This window comes from Platichthys flesus, chromosome 7 (genome assembly GCF_949316205.1).
Source record: "Platichthys flesus chromosome 7, fPlaFle2.1, whole genome shotgun sequence".
Taxonomy (NCBI): domain Eukaryota; kingdom Metazoa; phylum Chordata; class Actinopteri; order Pleuronectiformes; family Pleuronectidae; genus Platichthys; species Platichthys flesus.
Window position 1 is genome coordinate 15,974,604 of NC_084951.1, and position 20,576 is coordinate 15,995,179.

At 43.6% G+C, this 20,576-nt stretch overlaps 2 protein-coding genes across 6 annotated transcripts in view; both read left to right on the top strand.

Annotated features, from left to right (window-relative positions):
- Positions 1-216: 216 nt before the first annotated feature.
- On the top strand, positions 217-16,127 carry esyt1a (extended synaptotagmin-like protein 1a). Its single transcript, XM_062391725.1, has 31 exons — positions 217-1,247; positions 2,221-2,262; positions 4,069-4,203; positions 4,365-4,438; positions 4,627-4,699; positions 4,777-4,866; positions 4,957-5,012; positions 5,829-5,949; positions 6,142-6,318; positions 6,828-6,910; positions 7,087-7,135; positions 7,406-7,495; positions 8,362-8,457; positions 8,543-8,614; positions 8,703-8,789; positions 9,023-9,172; positions 10,315-10,497; positions 10,589-10,765; positions 10,868-10,950; positions 11,065-11,113; positions 11,198-11,287; positions 12,449-12,544; positions 12,689-12,760; positions 12,839-12,925; positions 13,046-13,192; positions 13,419-13,546; positions 13,775-13,870; positions 13,974-14,105; positions 14,200-14,305; positions 14,884-14,933; positions 15,038-16,127. The coding sequence occupies exons 1-31, from the start codon at positions 933-935 to the stop codon at positions 15,063-15,065; spliced, it is 3,234 nt and encodes a 1,077-aa protein (XP_062247709.1). The 5' UTR covers positions 217-932; the 3' UTR covers positions 15,066-16,127.
- Positions 16,128-16,919: 792 nt separating this feature from the next.
- The window catches only part of fmnl3 (formin-like 3), a 33,601-nt gene continuing 29,944 nt past the window's right edge, over positions 16,920-20,576 (top strand). For all 5 annotated transcript variants that reach the window (XM_062392959.1, XM_062392958.1, XM_062392961.1 and 2 more), the window contains exon 1: positions 16,920-17,446. In XM_062392959.1, coding sequence (XP_062248943.1) covers positions 17,330-17,446 — 117 coding nt within the window. In that variant the 5' untranslated portion in view covers positions 16,920-17,329. The remainder of the gene's footprint in view (positions 17,447-20,576) is intronic.

Here is a 20,576-nt window from a genome sequence, read left to right on the forward strand (position 1 = left end):
TGTTGTAAACTATTGGATCACTGTAGTGGGACCTGACTATTATTGCCAGACTGGCAACATGCTCTCTCTCTCTCTCGTGTGTTTACTTAAAGGATCATCGGTCTGGGAGCAAACAGGCCCACAGCTGCACGGTAACAGGGGAGCAATGTCAACCCGCCCTCCTCGGTTACAGTTGCAGAGCAGGCGTCGAAAAATCGTGTGGAGCACCTGGAGATAAACGAATGGGTGACGAATGGGCTGTAAGTGCTCCGTGTATCTAGGTTAACATGGTAGTGGTGCGCAAACACGGCCAACTGGCGCATAGTGTCACGACCCCCCCCCCTCCCCGAGAGCAGCTCGGTGGCTCATAGACGTGAGAGGATGAAGCCGATGCACCTTTTCCGTCGGTGAACCTGTTGGTGCTCAGCTGCTGCAGTGGACGTGAGCGCTTGCGCACGAAGACGGATTTTAAATAACGGGTTAAACAGCCGGTGCGTAATTACAGTTATCTGAGCGGAATGGTTCCACGATGCCCTCTGCTTGTATATGCGACCACTGTGCACTGTGAGCCGTGACTATGTGAGTGCCTGCAAGACGCCACAAGTGAAAAGATTTGTAGATGCGTGCAGCGCTTCGCGTTGAAGGAGGGATTCGAACAGAGCCCGCCCTCTCTGCTCCGGGTCCGTGCTCGCCTTCAAAGGAGCCTCACACGTCAATGGAACACGGAATAGCTCGTTTTGGTGCCCTGCTGAGCTGAGCGGAGGAAGGGGGCGGTGAGAAGAACCTGTGATCATGCTCTAATCAACCGATTCCCAAACCAGCACTTCATCGGTGACATCTCCATGGCTTCCACAATACATCGGTGGTAAGTCCCCACTGGCCACTGCCATCCAGTCACTCACAGAGGCAGAGCGACGCAGGCGAAGGCCAGGTCGATCCAGCGAAGACAAGCGATGTCAGCCTCGGACGCAGATCCGGGCTGGGTGGCCGCAGCCCGGGCCCCACCGGACCAGCCTCCCGGTGAGCGCGCGGTCACTGTGCTGTGGTCGTTCGGGAAATGCCTGGCTGCGCTCCTGCCCGTGTACCTGGCCGGCTACTACGGCTTCAGCATCAGCGTGGTCCTGTTCGTGCTGATGATCTACATGGGATGGAAACACGGTCGACTGGAGAAGATGCTCAGGCTCAAGTCTGCCATGTACCATCTGGAGACCGAGACGGATATCACCAGCAGTAAGGTTTTCAGAACCAAAATGGATATGCCACCATGGGTAAGGACCCAGCCTCACTTTCAGCTCACCCACCAAGCCTATCCAAACGCATTTCACCTGTCTCATCTGTCACAGGTTGAACTGCACCTCAGCTTTTTCTCATCTCATTCATTGCACAGGCTCTTAGATACACCGTTGTCATGAGCAGGCACTTGTTAGACTATTTGTTCAGAAAGTGAACTCATAAAAGACAGAGACACTAGTGTTTCCCTGCAACACCCAGATGAAATGAATATGTGCATTCAGGACCCCTTTCTGCTCACTGTGCTTTCCTCAGATCAGCCCACATGTTCAGACATTTCTTCTGTGCAATGCCTGCAGGGATATTAGTCGGATCTGCTGCCACATGTCAGACGAGCTCTGTGTAGCGTTATGGAGTTAAAACATGACTCCTGAAAAATGCTCGTTTTATATACGACTATAATAATAGAGATTCTCCTAGTGTTGCCTCTTCCTTTTCCAAAACGCTGCCAGTAAGAATCTGAAAAACGTGATGACTCATAAACATCCTTCACATGCAGCAGAGCAGAGGCAGCGACCACGACCACCATATCTGGAGAGAGAGAGGGAGAGAGAGGCAGTTTGTGCTTTTCCGACCAGATAGGCCTAATCTGAGATCTCGAGCCTCTGTGGTTTGGAGGAAAGTCAGATTTGCTGACTGTTGTTAATTGCATCGTGACATTTTCTCTCTGTTTTTCTAATTTGAAGGGTGCAAATATTTGACAGCGGAAAAAAACCTGTGATGTATTTACAACCAAGTAGAGCTACTGGAAGGACTGCCTTGCTATTACAAACTACATGAGGAATATATGTAGAAAAGTAGAAGTTTACAAAAGTATACGCAGGAAAACATCGGGTCTTTTAAATGAATCTTCTCATGTATTTAAAATTACTTTTTTCATATAGTTCTGTGTAATTTGACACCAACCTGTCACATTTGAGTTCATGCCTAACCCATTTTTCTGGTCCACAGGTCAACTTTCCAGATGTGGAAAAAGTGGAGTGGATCAATAAGGTTAGTTTTTGTTTTTCCTCTAAGACTTTGCATGTGAGCAGCTGTATTTTTTTTTATATTGGGGAACTTTTTAAAATACAATTATCTCGATCACAATGCAGCACATTGTACGATTAAGGACAGCTCTCTCTGAACTCTCAGCAGAGCCAAGGAAACAACACATGATTTGAAGATTAGGTGTCCACGAGTCACTTGAGTCTCTCCAGCCTCAGTAGCTTCAGTGGCTCACATTTGATATGAACATAAAGAGCGACTTGTGTGGACTTGAGGTGACCCGGCTCCCGCTGCAGCCCCTTTCCATCAGACCAGAAAATCTTCCGGTGTAATTAACAGGCGGGGAGAGTGGATTAGATCATATTGCAGTCTCTCTGTCAGTACAGTAACATCTCATCAGCACGGAGCGAGCGTGGGTGTGAATACTAATAATGCGGATCGCCCTTCTGGAGGAAGAAAAAAACATAATGAACTTGGTGACAGAAGCCCAGATCGTGAGATGACTATTCGCTGGGCTCATCTTTCAACCAGCCTACGTCTCTCCTGTGTGGCTTCCTGACGTGTGACCCAGCTGCTCAGTCTGATCCCTCCTCACCTTCAGCGATTAACGAACCTACATCGGCCTCAAAATGTTCTCATAAAAGGAGCTGATGTGGCTAAAGCATGCGAGGAGCTGCACTTTCCTAAATGCAGGTTCATGACTGTGCTGTAAATAATATATAAGACACTCAGAAGGAGAATTTTTTTTCGCATCACCAGTCCTGTGACTCGTTGAGGTGGAGGTCAGAGGATTGGTAAACAGCAGCCGACAGGACTGGATGCCCCACTCTTTACAACTCACACTGACATGCTGAGGCTAACACACGTGTGAGGCTGCGGCTGTGTCGGGTGAAAACACTGACACACTGATTCCATTCACAGTTTATTAGATTATCAGTGTAAACGAATAAATTCTATCAAATTCATTGCTATGATGCTTTATTTCCCGGTTCCATAGTTTCTAAGAAATCATAGGCTCCTGGTCGCAGCTATCCAATTTCATACTAATTGTGAGAAATAAAATGCATTGTCTTTTAAAATATTCTTACGTCAAACCCACGTTCATATTTATTCGTTATTGATCAACCATTAGAGACGTTATTCTGTAGAAATGTTTAATTCTGTTCTTTCGTTTAGAGAAATATCTCATGTTTGCCTTTTCTGCTGACCTTTTTCCTTTTGTGCACCGAGATACTCTCTAGGTTACACAAGCAATTCATTTTAATTCATTCATTTCCATCTAATCAAGGCCAAAGTACATCGTTCTTTCCTGGGAAATTAACGATCGATGAATCAAAGCATTGCTGATCAGTTTTTCCTTGAAAATTGTTCTTCTGAATGATGTTTTCCAAAAATGACTGCAGGACTCTGGATTAATTTATTTGATAAACACCATCACTGAATTATTGATGGTTGAGATATTTCAATTTAATTTTGAATCCCCTGCTCGATGGATTTCTAAACCTTCAACAAAAAGCCTTTCAACCACAACGCAGCCTGTGGTGCATGGCTTTGTGCATGGCTGTGTCTGTCAACGGCTGTTAATTATTCGTTGTTATTTACTGACATGTTTTGCTAAACATTATTTTACTCAAGGGAAGTTTAACTCAAAATATTACCCGCAGAATGAATTTACTATGGATATAAATATGAAATGCACTAGGTAGTTCATGATCATTCAATGTAAGTTTTATGTAAGGAACCGCTAAGTGCATGGTAGCTTTACTATTTCTAAAAAACGTAAAAAAAATATCAATATGTTGTGTCACGTAGATCCTGCAGCAAGCTTGGCCCTTTATAGGCCAGTTTCTGGAGAAGCTGCTGGTGGAAACCATTGCTCCTGCGATCCGTGCCTCCAGTATGCATCTGCAGACCCTCAGCTTCACCAAGGTCAACATAGGAGACAAGGTAAAGGACCTGTCAGCCATTACAGCAGCAGTTTCTCCTGTTACTGTGTCACCAGAGTCATATTTACATGACTACTCATGCTCTTCTGTTCATGCACTGAATCTTTGATGTGCCTGCTAGTCTTTGTTTGCTTTGTTTAATAGCAGCTGCTTTGCCCACAGGCTCTGAGGCTGGCTGGTGTGAAGGCTCACACGGAAAACGATAAGAGACAAGTTATTTTGGATTTGTACCTGAGGTAATTCCACTCTTAAAACCTTGTTTTATTCTGCTGCTCGCGTATTGTGAGTCCCTCATGAGGGCTCGTCCGTATCTGAAGCAGCAGATCAATATTTACTCAGCAGGAGAAAGAAATCAGCTTTATCGTAGCTCGTATCAACGGCCTCACTCTGTGACTCTGGACTTGTCACTGCTCTTCTGTTGCAGCTATGCCGGGGATGTCGAAGTCAACGTCGAAATCAAGAAGTACTTCTGCAAAGCCGGAGTGAAGGGAATCCAGGTCAGAAGAGATATTGGTACATTATTAGTTATGGTCATGTTGAGTTGAATCTTGCAGTTAAATCTTTCTCCTCGTAGCTCCATGGGATGCTGCGTGTGATCCTGGAGCCTCTGATCGGAGACATGCCGCTGGTTGGAGCCGTCACCATGTTCTTCATTCGCAAGCCTGTGAGAGTTTCCTCTTTTCCCACTGTGTTACATAGAGTTCTTATTTATTTTCCTTCACATGCATCTGTATCGTATGTTTGATATATGTAGAAACTGGACATCAACTGGACTGGGTTGACCAACCTGCTGGATATCCCTGGACTGAAGTGAGTTGATTATTGCTTTTGGTTTTTGATGAGAAGTGCTGGTTTCAGTTGTCGTGCTGCAGTAAAGTTTGGGGGCTGCACTTTGTAGAACCGTTCCAACTGATACTACAGATAATTCACATTTTATTCAGCAACTGCAATCACAGAGAATCTATTATATATAGAGAGAAGCACTTTCTCTCTTTTCATTGACAGATCTGTGCGATTACATGCAAAACATCAGTTTTGCTTATTTCAAGAATTTGCCAATACAAAACACTGATCTAATCCTACAGAGCGTTTTCCTCTGTGAATGAAGAACATCTAAAAATACTTCCCAAAAATGCACTATTTTCTTACAATAAAATTTAATAAAAAATTGCTTTAACTAGTTCAGTTGGAACAAAGGAGCTCAGAGCTGAGAAACATAGACACACTAGGTCAGAAAGGATTGAATCACATTGTTGTTGTTTTTGTTTTACTGTAATACTGTGACTTTTTATGTAAATTAACTATGTGTGTTTAGATCTTTGTATAATAAAGCGTTGTCAGAGGTGTCACTTCTATCAGTACATATCAGTCCCCTCTGGCAATACTTTCAATGACAGTTTGTCATTATTTGATGATGATATTCCTTCATTAGCCAACATTATTTAACAGGAAACTGTCCTCTTCTTAAGATCAAAGGAGCTTCCTGTTTGTTCTGTTGCCATGAACCTGCATATCTTGTTATTAATGCACGTTCATGTGGTCAACAGTAGTATATAGCCTTTGTCTTTTTGTCTGTGTGTCCCTTTCCATCTGTGTCCCCAATGTCAACCTTGCATTCACTTGCAGTGCAATATCGGACACTATGATAATGGATGCAATTGCCTCCCACCTGGTGCTCCCCAACCGTCTCACTGTGCCCCTGGTGGCTGACCTGCACGTTGCACAGCTCCGCTCCCCTCTGCCAAGGGTAACTGTCTCCATAACGAATGGCCTGGGAAAAAAAAAACTGGTCCCACGTTGACTGAAATAGCTCCGTCTGACAACATTAGCTGCAAGCAGAACACATAGCCTGAAGGTCATACAGCAAATTCCCAATGTGAATGGCAAAACATTTCCACTCACGTTTTGAATTTTTGTATTTTGTGTGTGTCAACACTAGGGAGTCGTCCGCATTCATCTGCTGGAGGCCGAGGACCTGACTGCCAAGGACACAATCATCAGAGGCTTGATCGACGGGAAATCTGACCCGTATTGCGTCCTGCGTGTCGGAACCCAGATCTTCACCTCCCACCACGTGGACAACAACCTGAACCCACAGTGGAGGGAGATGTACGAGGTGAGAGCGGCTTGCATAGGGAGGAGAGTGAAGCTGTAACTGAGCTAAGAAAACAACAATACATGGTTGACCTTAGGTGCTGCTCTACCCACCAGCTCATGTGCTAACAGTTACAGCTCGGTGTTGGTGTCCTTGCTGCATAGGGATTGCACAAGTCTTTGGTTTGTAAATATGTCATCGGCACTTCAGCGATAAACAGTTTTGTGGAGATTGTATCTTCTTCTCCGGGAACAGGAAGCTGCTGTTTCTGAGATAAGCAGGTCTTTGCAATTACTGTTTTCTCAGAGACACATTGGTCTTTTCTCTTGATACCTTTTTAAAATATGTAAATCTACCGAGCACAAAAATGAAAAGTCACTGTGACTCTGTTTGCATGCCCTTGTTTTATGGTGCTGTGTGTGGCTGTATCTTTATATGTATATTTGTCGTGTGTGTTGTGTTTTTGTCCTTTTATGTGTGTGTGTGTGTGTGTCTGTGTGTACGTGTGTTTATGTGTGTGTGTGTGTCAGGTGATTGTCCATGAAGTACCTGGTCAGGAGTTGGAAGTGGAAGTATTTGACAAAGACCCCGACCAGGATGACTTCCTGGGGAGGTAGCTTACTCATTCTCATTTACTCGGTCTCTTCGTGCTTTTCAAGTCATGTCCATCTCTGCTCCTCACACATTGGGCCACGATTCTGTTGAAATTTAAAACCCCTGACCTCCTAGATTCATGGCTTCATCGATTCTCTCTCTGCCTCTCTCTATCTCTCTCTCTCTCTCTTTCAGGGTAAAGATTGACCTTGCTATCGTGAAAAAGGCCAGAGTGGTGGATGATGTAAGTAGCTCTAAGATACAGTACATTGAGTTGTTTTTTCAAACAGCAAACACGGCTGTTATTATTACTTTTTACTCATGGAAAATATCTGAGTGAGACTGCACTAATCCTTTTAGCATGTGACACTGCAGATCCCATGTGCCTCCTCGTGATCTGCTCTGATCTCACCCTCCTGGAATCCTGTCCAGCATCAAAGAAATTCAGTCAGATGAGGACAAAATGTGATAATTGTGTTTAATAACCCCTTCTGTTTTTTTTTTTTGTAAACAGTGGTTCAATCTGAAGGACGTCCCATCCGGCAGCGTTCACCTCCGTCTGGAGTGGCTCTCTCTGCTGTCCTCTGCTGACAGACTGAGCGAGGTGAGTCCGCAGCTGAATCACCAAAAAGGTGCTCTGAGGATAATTGAATACAGGCATAATCATCATTATTCATCACAGATGTTGAGCCATTCTATTTATGGATTAAATTTGATTTCATATAAGGACATACAGAGAGACAAAAGAAACACGGGGTAAGAGGCTGATGACTAGCAGCAAAGAATATAAACAAACTGGAACATTGTTGATCCGCGATCTAAATGTTAAATCTGTTATTTACTAGGACACACTTTGCCCTGATGGTCATAAACATGTTTTGAGATGAGAAATAAATCAAAATGATTAAAATCATGGAAATTATTCTTTTTGAGTAGAAATTACATGTTAATATGTGTCAGTGTTGTTATTATGTTTAAATGTATTTACTGAAGCTTTATTCAACCAGAAAAATTAGCTAAATTAGGTTTGAAAATCTCCTTGTACCGACAATAGAAATCAGGTATGGATTGACATATAAACAACATAAGACACAAAACTAAATCTGTAACAAAGTCAGAATAAAGCAAATATGTGACTCTACATACAATCTGTAGTTGCCCTTCGGGTTAGACTGGAGGGTTTAGTCAATATTTATATGCATTGATGTGTTTATTCTGTGTTCCCCCTGATGGCAAAACGAAGTTCATCTCAGGAACAAAGTTAGGTTGAGGTTTTACACTAGCTGGAAGCAACCAACCAAAATATAAAAAAAGGGCAATGCAAAAGTTTCAAACAATAAATCTATAACGCACCGTTCCTCTCTGCTATTTATCAAAGTAGTGACATTTTTAGAGGCTTTTTTTATCAGTCTTTCATTAGGTTCCTACATCATTTTCACGTCTCTTTGCCTCAATCTGTTCTTCTCCCAGGTGATCCAGAAGAACCAGGACCTGACCAGTAAGACGGCTGATCCCCCATCGGCCGCCATCTTGGCCATCTATCTCGACCAAGCATACGACCTTCCTGTAAGATTATAACAGTTCTAGATGCTGTTATGTGGTGCACCATGAACTTTCATTTGTTACCCACCTCATATTTAACATGTTGCAGATGAGAAAAGGGAATAAGGACCCAAGCCCAATAGTGCAAGTCTCCATTCAGGATACGACTAAAGAGAGCAAGGTGAGAATAAAACTAAATAAATCAATAAAACGGTTTCTAAGTAGCTTGAATGAAACTGAACATAATTGTTTTTAACCTTCCTCTGCAGATTTGTTATGGGACCAACCGCCCTGTGTGGGAGGATGCTTTCACCTTCTTTATTCAGGATCCTGGACAACAAGACATTGACTTTCAAGTAAGTCATTAGACAAGTACTTGTCACACCAATTACGTTTTATGTAAGTCTATTCCCAAAGGTGTCAGCGTGATTAGAGCAGTAAATAATGATTTTTTTCACTCTGGTTGTTCCTATATTTAACTAATTTACAGACCTTTCCCTTCATGATTCATCTTTCCTTGTGTTCTCCATTAAAACTCTCTCGATATAGATTAAAATAATGTTCTTGTTTTTTATTTTTTTTCAATCAGGTCAAAGATGATGACCACGCTCTGTCCCTTGGCAGTTTGTCCATCCCTCTGACTCGTATCATGGCGACCCCTGAACTCACCATGGACCAGTGGTTCCATCTGGAGAATTCTGATTCAGCCAGTCGCATCTACATCAAAATAGTGTTACGGGTTAGTTTTTTCACATAGTGACTAAATTAGATATGAAGAACCCAATTGAAGTATCTTAGTTGAAGACTTTGAAATCCTAACAGCCCCCACTGGCCTTTTGAAGCTATCATCTGGTCCTCTGAGTTCAAATATCACCCTCATGACAACCCTGTCAGTGTAGAGACATTAAATTTAAACAAACCTTTTGTGTGTCTGTCTTCCAGTGACATAAAATCCTTGTGATCATATCACATAAGCTGCTTTACAGACATGCACTGAACCCCAGATGAGCCCACGTGAGAATACAGAAGGATTAGGTCGAGAGAATTGATTGCGATTGAGTGGACACGTTAATGAAGATCTAACACGCAACAGATGCAAAACTGAAAAAAGGAGAAGGATAATGATATGAAAAAGAGGTGTGATACACGTCGAAGATGCAGTAGTTGGAAAGACAACAAGATTCAAGAGCCTTGGGGGGAGGATGGGCCGACGCCGGCGTCAATGTGCTGTAAACAAAAAACTAAAATTCCGTCTTAAAAGAGCCTGTTAATGTAAAATGTTATGAAATCTAAAATGTTGCAATAGTAAAACCTGAAGTGGCTGTAGTGGACAGTTAGTGGCTGTACAGTGTGTGTGAGGAGAGGTTCCAACTAAGTGCAAAGTCATGACTTTAGCAGCCTAACAGCCTGTGGGAGGAAGTCGTCAGGCGCTTCTAGTTCTTAGGCTTCATCACATTTTCCTGTTGTCTTGAACACGTCTCACCCCGACAATCGCCTGCTGCGTTTTTAACATGTGAAATGAAACCCTGTCATTTGCTGGAGGTCATGCCTGAAAACGTCTATAGAGAGCAAAGAATACTACACGTAAACATGTACGTCCAAATGGGCATCACTAGACCTAAGATAGTTATTATCTCCTCATGAATTTCTAATCCTGACTCACATTCACATGCCTGAACTTCACCCTTACCTCCTGACTCAACTTCCTGTTGTGTTGAGACCTCGAGGTCGTCATAACTCCAGAGAAATGCTCATGAAGAAACGTTTGTCTCTGTTTACCCTGTAATGCAGAAGTTTATTCTTAGATCAAGGAAAAACCTGAACTCAGTAATTTACTGCTTGACATCTGCTCCCCATAACCTCCTACTTGCCTGCTGTTAGGTTTTGTGGCTGAGCGACGATGCCACTCCCACAACTCCGTCTCCCCGGCCTTCATCCGCTGGATCCGGGATGGGTCAGGGGGGGTTCCCAGCAGATCTGAACCCCATGGGGCCTGGCGGGCTGGTTAAACCTCCACCAACACGGCCACAGCACACCACACCCGACCCAGAGTTCGCAACTGAGGTAAAGGATAGTTGAACAGAATCAGACACCACTCACACATGTGTCAAACGTGCACTGTTGGAACGCTCACTGTCCTAATTGGAACCCACAGGGAGTGCTGCGTATTCATCTGGTCGAGGCCCAAAACCTGATAGCCAAGGACAACTTCATGGGGGGAATCGTGAAGGGGAAGAGTGACCCCTACGTCAAGATCCGTGTGGCAGGCATCACCTTCCGCAGCCACACCATCAAAGAGAACCTCAATCCACTCTGGAATGAGCTCTATGAGGTACCTCCTCTGTTTAGCACTCAACTAGTTAGTTCTTGTCCCAATCGGATGAAATGATAGAGATTAGATTCGATTTCATTCTTATTTTTTTCTATGGTTTAGGTGATTTTGACGCAGCTCCCCGGTCAGGAGATCCAGTTTGAGTTGTTCGACAAGGACATCGATCAGGATGACTTCCTCGGCAGGTGTGTCCTGACTTCACAAATAAATATTTTCCAGCTTTAAGATGTACAGCTCTTGTGACTAAAGGAAAAATGGGTCAGTGAAAGGAAAGCTAAAGTAGAATTCTGTCGTTACAGGTTCAAGATTAATCTACGAGATATCATCAGCGCACAAATGATCGATATGGTGGGTGACACATAGTTTACATGATTTCAGTGTATACAAAAAAATATACTTCAATGTTATTTTTCTTTGTCAATCGCGTCACAGTGGTACACCTTGAATGATGTGAAGTCCGGCCGAGTTCACCTGATGCTGGAGTGGCTGCCCAGAGTCTCTGACCTGCCCAGACTGGAGCAGGTTTGATTATTTCATTCAATATTTTATCATCATTTATTTATTCTATGATTCATACGAGGAGTGTGTTTTCGAAAATCTTTATTTTTCTTACCTGAAAGAACTTTGAACATGGGGAAGACCAGAATATAAGATAATGGATAACACGTAAAGATCTATGCAGTGTAGTTGGAGGATTTGGTGTAATGAGTGTTGTGAAGCTAAAGATCTCACTCCCTTTAACAGGGACTGTTTTCATGTCAAGGTCATATGAGGCTTCAGCGTGCTGATTCCACCAATCAGCTGATTATCTACCAGGATCTTTACGTCTGCAGAGGATTTTATGTTTTCTTCTGCATTTGTGTCCCTTTTTATTCTGAAATACATCAGAAAGTTATGCAAAAAACACATGATGAAATTACCGTGAAACTTGAAGGAAGGATGTGGTATAGATTAGGAAACAAGAAACATTTAAGTGCGGAACTGGCAGCAGATACAGGAAGTATTTTTTCACTTGGTTTAAAATTGTGTCATTTTACGACGTGTTTGTTAATTTTTCAGAGAATAATTCATGGATGGTGGACTGATATTCATGAGAGTGTGCAATTTGTGGCAGATCGAAATAAATATCCAAATCCAATGGGTTAAAATATGGTTTCATGAGGGGACTGTTGGGCCTTGGTGGGGTTCTGTACTCTTCCTCGCAAATAATTTCCCACTTTGGGTTTCCGTGGTCTGTGCCTCATTTCTAAGCATAGACTGAGGGTTATTTGGATCCAGGACTCAGCAACATTAACTTGAATTGTCAGAACGATGTGCATTTTGCGAGTGGACCGCTCTACAGCCGGCAGGGACTGGGGGAATGATAATTGTAAGTTTGGAAATATTAAAACTTATCCTTTAAATGATGCCTCTTGTACTGTGAGAGCCCAGAACCCTTGCTCACTCTGCTGTGTTATTTTGTAGCTATGGCAGATACAGTAGTTTCCAATCAACAGGAAACCACCTACCTTACCCCTACACCGCACTCCGAGGCTTGTGAAAGAGAATCATGCGTGTGGGCACTATGTGATGATTTGTGCTGATTATTTGTTGTCAGTGTTGCAAGAGAACCCAAAAATTATTATTGCACTGTAATCTTACCTAAACTCTCTCTTCCCTCTCTTTCTGCATCATGTCCTGCAGATCCTGCAGTACCAGTCGCAGCAGTCCTACCAGAACAAGGTGGTGCCATCAACAGCGGTGCTATTTGTGTATGTGGAGCGGGCCCATGGGCTGCCGGTGAGATCACAATCTATGAGTCCTCAGGGTTCCATTTGCTGTTCACTGTGATGGGTTTGTCCTCACGAAGTGAACGAGTGGAGAATCGTTGCTTTTAGTGGCTCTGTTGCTGTGCTTGACTTTATTCTGTGTACGCCATTTCAGTTGAAGAAGAATGGAAAGGAGCCAAAAGCCGTTGCTGAGATTGTCCTCAAAGGTGTTACACATAAGACCAAGGTAGGACCACGACCCGGGTCTATAACTGAGCAAAGAAAATGCGAAAAGTCATAATGTTTCTATTGATTCTGACCCAAGATCTGTGAGCGCTCCACGTCTCCTCGATGGGACGAAGCCTTCCATTACCTGGTTCGTGACCCCAGAGACGAAACACTCACAGTCAAGGTAAGAATCATCAGTATTATCTAAATTGTCATTGATGGCCCAAACTGACAAAGATGACTTTTATGCAGAAAAAATGCATGATTTAGTTTGTACAATAAATATTTGTGTGTTATTTCGCAGCTCTCCCACAGCTCGGGTCAGAGCCTCGGGTCCTTGACTCTTCCTCTCAGGGAGGTGCTGCTGGAGCCGGGCATGGTGCTGGACCGCTGGCTCAGTCTGGAGGGAGTTCTACCAGAGAGCCAGATCCTGCTGAGGGCCACACTCAAGGTACTGCTCTATGCTGCAGCAAATCATTTATGAGCCATGTCTTGATTGGGATGTATTTTATTGAATCACTCAAAGGTATTTGTGCATATAGAACCAATCATGCAATACAGTGAGTACTGACGATTACAGCATACTGTTGAATAAATACACTTGGTCAGACATTAGATGTATGTCAGCACTTCGGATAATGTCAGCGCTCTCATGCTAACCTTGGCAATGATTACAGATCCTGGACACTCAGCTGGCGGCGTGTCGCAGGGATCCAGGCGAGGCAGGTACTGAGGGCACCGGAGAGTTCATCCCCAGATGGGTTCCATCCCACCTGGACCTCAGACACAGAAGTGGATTCTCCATGTGAGTCACACACATGCACACACGGGGACTAATGTCCCATTGTGTCTTCACTGCCTCACCTGCAAAGAGACTTGAAATCTGGATTTCCTTTACTGGCTGTTTTGTAATATAAAAGATATACAGTTTATAGATTTCCAATGTTCTTTTCCGCTGGCAGTGTTTGTTTTGCTCGTGTATAAAAAGACACTAACAAATCAATAATCCCATTTCCTCCATTGTGTCCCTCAGGGCCAGTGACAATGCAAACGGTGCAAGCCAGGTGAAGCTCACCATAGCCCACGACCAAGACGAGAACCGGCTTTTCATCACCATTCACGGCTGCAGGTCTCCACATGGCACACACACTTATTTAATGATCACATGTTTGACCCAGAGCAGCCACCGTATACCGTCGCATGGCGTGAACATGGTTGCTGTGTGCCCACAGAGCCCTGGCAGCCTGCTCCAAGGACGGCGCCGACCCTTACGTCTCCTTCATCCTGCTGCCGGACAAGAAGGCTACAACCAAGAGGAGAACCGGCACCAAGAAGAGAGATCTCAACCCGGAATTCAACGAAAGGCAAGACAAACCAATGAGAGACTCGTGACAGGGAAAGAAGCGATGAATGTATTTTAATTTATGTCTTTCACTTTTCCTTTTCTTGGGTCTTTAGGTTTGATTTTGATTTCACTCTGGAGGAGTCCACACAGAGGAGACTGGACCTGTCTGTGAAGAACAGTGTTTCCTTCATGAGCAGAGAGAGGGAACTGATCGGCAAGGTAAATATCTACATGTGCTGCCTCACACATGAAATACAGGTAGTTGTTCACAGTAGGTGAAGTGTTAATTCATATGAGGGGGTTAGAATTAACATATTAACAAAAGTTTTAAATTAAACTGTTTCATTTATCATGTTGTTTTCGCCCCTGTGTGTGTCTGTGTGTGTTGGTAAAATAGAGACGTATTTCACCAAACTCGGTGTGAATATAACTTGGAATTGTATCTCCAAATGACTGATGTCTGACTCAGTCTCTGCTCTGACCCCCTCCTGTTTTGCTTTGGGTCCTGCCAAGCAAATACTGCAGGAGCTGGCAGCTTCAGCTTTTAGAAATAAACAGATCTAGTACATTTGTTACCGGCATTAACTATAGAATGCCTGCCTGCATACACACATTTTCCATGTGTTACATCTCTCATACGGGAGAAGGATCCTCCCTCCTCTCCCTACAAATCGCCTACTGGTTGTTGCTCAAGCGCTCATGAATTCCTTTGTGTTGACATACATTAGTTGCTATCACAAGAATCAAGGGATAGAGAAATGTGGGAGATCATCTTTTTGTTTCCTTGTCGCTCTCAGTTGCAGCTGGACTTGGACCAAATAGACCTGAAGGCTGGTGTCACACAATGGTAATCATTTAAAAAACAGCTACGCAGCTATATTTGTTGTTTAAGAAAATGTATGTGCAAAAATATGAATGTTCTGACTAATTGTATCCTCTCGGTTTTCCAAGGTACGATTTGGTAGCAGAGGCCAACTAGAAGGATCCATGCTTGATCTTCAATACTATATAACAATTACTGTTGCTTCTGTGATCTGTGATTTGTGAGTGTTTGTGTATTCGGCTTAAAATTCAATTTTCCATCATCACGGAAGAAAAAACTAAAAAAGACGGCACACGTGCGTCATGAAAACACAGCCCACCAGTATTTACGACACTTGTAGATGTAGCTTCTCATCCATGAAGTGTTAACTGTGCTGAATCCACGCAGATTCTTCAGTAGAATATTTTGGCTGAATAGATATTTGATAACGATGCAACTATGTTGCACAATCTACAGAGTTTATATGTGTTCGAAAGCATGAACAAGTCCTCTTTGACTTTTATTCACAAAAGGGCTCATGCTGTGGTCTGACAATGTTTCAAGGATTTACAGTGTCCGACACAACTGAACCAGATTTCTTTTACATTTTTATTTTTTACAATCCTCAAACGAATCCCAAAAATAATTTCACTGTTAATATACGTTTATATCATTGCCTTAAGTATTACAAAACTGTGCACAGTTTGTCAGTGTTTGTGAATTATGTTCCAAAGGAAGTTTTATATGTTTTAACCAGAGCTTTGTGAAAGTTACTTTTATAAGTCAAAGTGTTAACAACCTAGACCCTCACATTACCACTGAAAACAGAGGTCTGTACGCAGAGTCTTAATCACTGTGCTTTTATGAAGAGAAAACTTTGTAGATACTGAAAACACATTGCTGGTGTTCTTTATGCTTCTCTGTGTTTGTATCGTGTTTGTACGCGCTAAGTGCAACAGGCAGACGGCACCGGCCATGTTTTATATTTTGCCTTTTGAGCTTAACAGTCATTAGACGCAAGTAAATATTCGTACCACAGCGGTGAGACAACTCCCAGCAACGCCACCTCTGTCACCTCGCCACAGAGGCCTGGGCTCTGATCTGTGGTGATGGAAAGAAAACTGTGTTTTTAAGTGTCACAAAATGAAGAAGAAAACTGCTGTGCTTTAGCATAATTTAAACATATCACCATGTAGCTGCTGAATCTCTTGATTAAAGTTAGCCCTCTCATAAATCAAACTGGATGTCTGGCTTTTTTTTCATATTTTCTTCTACGTCCTCAGACTATTTACGACAGTGGTCATCAAATGGGTTAAACCATGGGTCGAAATCTCTGATTCATTTATTAGTCATTTATTTTCCAGGAGCAATTTGTCTTCAAAGTAAAAGCACAACATCAATTTTGTCGCTGCAATGATTTTACATCGAGCTAGATCGAACATTTATTTTACGAAGCTGTAAACGGGGGTCAGAGGATTGTGTCATTTGTTTAACACGAATGTACAAATGAGCTACACATGTTCAGAATAGTATAGATAAATCTGTTTCATTTTGTGAAAAACATTGACCATGAAATCTTGATTGCAGATAAACCAGGTAGGATGGATGCAAAGTTTTCTAACTTTACTCTGCAACGTAGACTGTTTATAAAAATCTCTGCGCACAAAGTCCAACACACAAACAATAAAAAAGTCACAGCAAATTGTAGAAGTGTTTGAGGAGGACTCACTATTGACATGGATTAATTCTGAAGTAGCTAGGCAGAATCAACACGTTCCAAACATGTCATAGTCATATCTCGCCAGCAGGTTGCAATAGAGTGCAGCCTAACCCTCATCTTACAGTCCAGCTGCATGAGGGCCCACTGCCTACAGATGTGAGGGGCGGAGAGGAGGGGGGAGCAAGTGATTGACAGGTATTTGAGCCAACAGGAGCGCCTCAGCAGGGGGCGGGGACGCTAGAAGAAAACCCTGCCCCATGAGTGGAGGCAGCGGCGAGAGAGCTTAATCAGGATCACACAACAATAATGAATGGAAACGCGTCGCAGCCAAGAAAGTTGAGCAGCAGTTTGAAGTAACTTCGGGAGTGATGCGCGATCTGCGAGTAATGGACGGGCCCGGAGAAGAAGGAGCTGCTCTGGAGAGGAGAAAGTTTCATCTCTTTTAAATCCATGACAATAGCTTTTTGAAGGGAGGACAGTGGAAATACAGTGTGAGGCTCGACATGGAGATACACGCGTAAATGGCACAGAGGGACAGTCACAGCAGACTCCTGCGCTGTCAGCCTTTCATCCGGAGAAGTGGATTATCTGGACCCTAACGTCCATGAGACTCTCGGGAATACTTGGAATGAGATTTTTACATTTGCTTTTTTAAACTTGGATTTGTTGTTGTTGTTGATCGTGAGTGAAATAAGTTGAAGGATTTGGCACCAGGGAGAAGATGGGCAACATAGAGAGCGTGGACGGCCAGTCAGACATGATGAAGCATCACATCATGCCCCTGAAGGTGCCCATGCCCGACCCGAACGAGCTGGAGGAGAAATTTGCCATTGTTTTGGTGAGTTGTTATCCCCTCTGTTTGCCTCAAACTTTATTTACGATCACTTCACACTGACTTACGGGTTTGTTTATTTGTTTGTTTTACTGTTAGCTCTGTTGTCTTGAGCCCATCTGCTAAATTTCCCCCGTTAAATTCCATCCAAGAATCAAGAGATCTTTATTATTGTCCATGTGAAGGTACAATGACATTTTGTGTGGAGCTGCATACACCTCATTAGACAACACGCAGTAAAGGATAGAGCGTTAAAAAATAAACTATAACTAAAGCTATGAAATATTAACAGAGGTAATTAATGTGTATTTACAAGGAATACAAATAGAGAAAACACAGACCATACTAAAATAAAGTGATGAATCCAAATTGAAATAGTGCAAACACATTATTATAATTATGAAAGTTTGTGTGTGTGTGTGTGTGTGTGTGTGTGTGTGTGTGTGTGTGTGTGTGTTTACACTCCATCCTCCATTATGAGCTGCTGATGTTCTAAATGAAGGGACCTGTCCCGCCCCTCCCTACCTCACTCCCTCCCTGCCTGCTGTCCCCCCCTCTTCCTCCCCACCTCCTCCTCCCCCTGCGGTTCTTTTGTCTCCTCCAAAAGTCAGAGGAGAACTCGGCGTTTGGCTGAAGTGGCAAACACAGCCCAGCATGGTGGGTGAGGGGATGGGTGGTTTGGATCTACGTAGGCAGAAAGGAGGTTTTTACTGTACGCAGCCTTGGCACAGAACATCACAGCAGCATTCCCCGCCTGGGTTTAGCCTGCACACACTTTATTCTCGCTGCAGGCGAACCATCTGAGAGCAACATTTTCTGAATTCCCCCAAAACTCCCACACCCGAGGAGCCTGCCTCCCCCCCTTCCTCCTCACCCCATCCCCTCCTTCCTACTCCTCACACCAGACAGGAGTGGAGCTGCTGCCTGAGCTCTTTTCTAAAAACCACAGTCAACACCAACTTTTACCATCCGTCAGCTCAGTCAAGTGACTCTGTCATCCCACGTCAAGAGGGGACTTTACACGCTTTCTCAATCGACAGGTGACACGTAGAATAAAATCAGTGTCATACTCAACAATCTATCTATCTATCTATCTATCTATCTGTCTCTCTGTCTGTCTGTCTGTCTGTCTGTCTGTCTGTCTGTCTGTCTCTCTGTCTGTCTGTCTGTCTGTCTGTCTGTCTGTCTGTCTGTCTGTCTGTCTGTCTGTCTGTCTGTCTGTCTGTCTGTCTTCTGTTCAACAGAAAATTAATCTGAAACTATTTTGCTGATTTGATTAATAAGTCAAACAAGAAATGAAGCATTTTCTGGTTCCAGCCAAATCAAAGAGGATGATTTACTGATTTCCTTTTCAGTCCATAAATCAATCAATCAGTTTTGATTTCTATAGCACAATCCATACAGAGGTAGGATAAGAAGCAGTAAACATTGAAAACCTTACACATATATAAGAAATACAATATTTGACTTAAGTCTGTGTTTGAATCGTGTTCCCATGCTCCACACGCTCTCAGGCAGGAAACACTCCAACCTGTTGCTCTGTTAAGCTGTAAGTCGTCCAGACTCCTGCCGTCGAAAGAGAATACACTACCTGACCTGTCTGTTTATTTATGTGATCTTTCTTTGTTAAACAGTAGCATGAGGGTTTCTCCCAGGTGCTTATTTTGTGCTCCTCACTCCACATTTCAACACAACCACACCCGGACTTGATTTTCCGCAGTTTGAGACCTTAATTACGGTATCGAGCAGAAAAGAGACAGGATCCTGACAGCAGCCCGTCCCTGAATACTTTGTGGACTCTCCGTTTCTGGAATAAAACCATTACTTGCTTGCCAGAGCTATCAGCATCTACAAGCGTAAAGCCCTCTTTCGAGGAGATTCAGCACAGCGAGAAGCCATTCAAGGCCTGCTGTGCTAAGTCTCAGCCATTATGACAATTATACAGTGGACTGTACAGCAAGCATGAATATGACAGCTCAAGTTGGGTCTCTTTCTCTAGGGCCTCAATGTTTTTAGTGGAATGTGAAGTTTTTCCACGTGACCGTTCTGGAACCCTCACATTTTCCTCAAAGAAAGACTGGGAATGGTTTTATATCAACATTCAGCCTGCCTGGAGACGGGAACAGTCTGCACTTGTTTGCCCTTCCACACAACATCAATCCCTGTTATTATGTTCAGCCGTGCAGAGCAGATGATTTCTGTGAGAGACGCAGTAGACTCAACAGTTCAGTTGTTTTTCGGACTGGGAAAGGTTTTCAGGCTCCCCGGAATCCCACTCCAGCCTATACCTCCTATAGTAACTCTGAGTTTCCTTTACTTTTGTGGGAAAGAAAAACACGTGTGTATATTTAATTGTTCTTATCAGACAGTGGTCTGTTCTCTGCCCTGCTCGCCCCTTGTTGTGAGATAACGGTACATCAGTTAGCCTCCCTCATTGTGGTCGGAGCTCTTGCAGGAAGACCAGGCAATGGCTTTGATGTCTGGCGGTGGTTGTGTTCCTTCGGGTGCTATGTCCAAGGTGACAGAAATACTCAGTTAACCTTCATCTCTCGGCTGAGCTGAGCCAACTCTGTTGTCTGTATTTGTAACTCAACAAAAAAAACACCCTCCATAAATGCATATTTTGAAGTTGGAAGTTCCCCCTCCTCTAGACCACTATGGTTCCTGCTGCATGATGGCACGCGGATGCTTCTACATCTGTGTGGTGGGACTGCCCTCTCTCGCTCTCTCTCTCTCAGACACAGCTCGCAGACGTCCCACCGGAATGACACCAGCCCATAATGATGTCATGGGTGCAGCGTCCTTCGCCAGTGTAGTAATAACCAGAGGCTAATGACTTTAACAGGGCCCGCTCTACTGTACTGTAGATGGTGCGGGGCGGTGAAAGAGGGACGAGACCCCTGGGTTATAGCTTCGTCTGCTTCACGCTGGTCTGCTAATAAAGTGCTTGGGTCAGATTTGACTTCTTGCAGCATGTGGTAAAGGCATCGGATTCGCTTCTTCTCGTCTTTTCTGTCCAGCATTGTGAGGAACGGCCTCGGCTCTGTCTTTTGTGGTTGGAAACAGCTGCCTGGCATTTTCCTCTCTTCATTTTTACAGAGGAAATTACATTGTAGCCAATGGTGGTTGTGGTGGT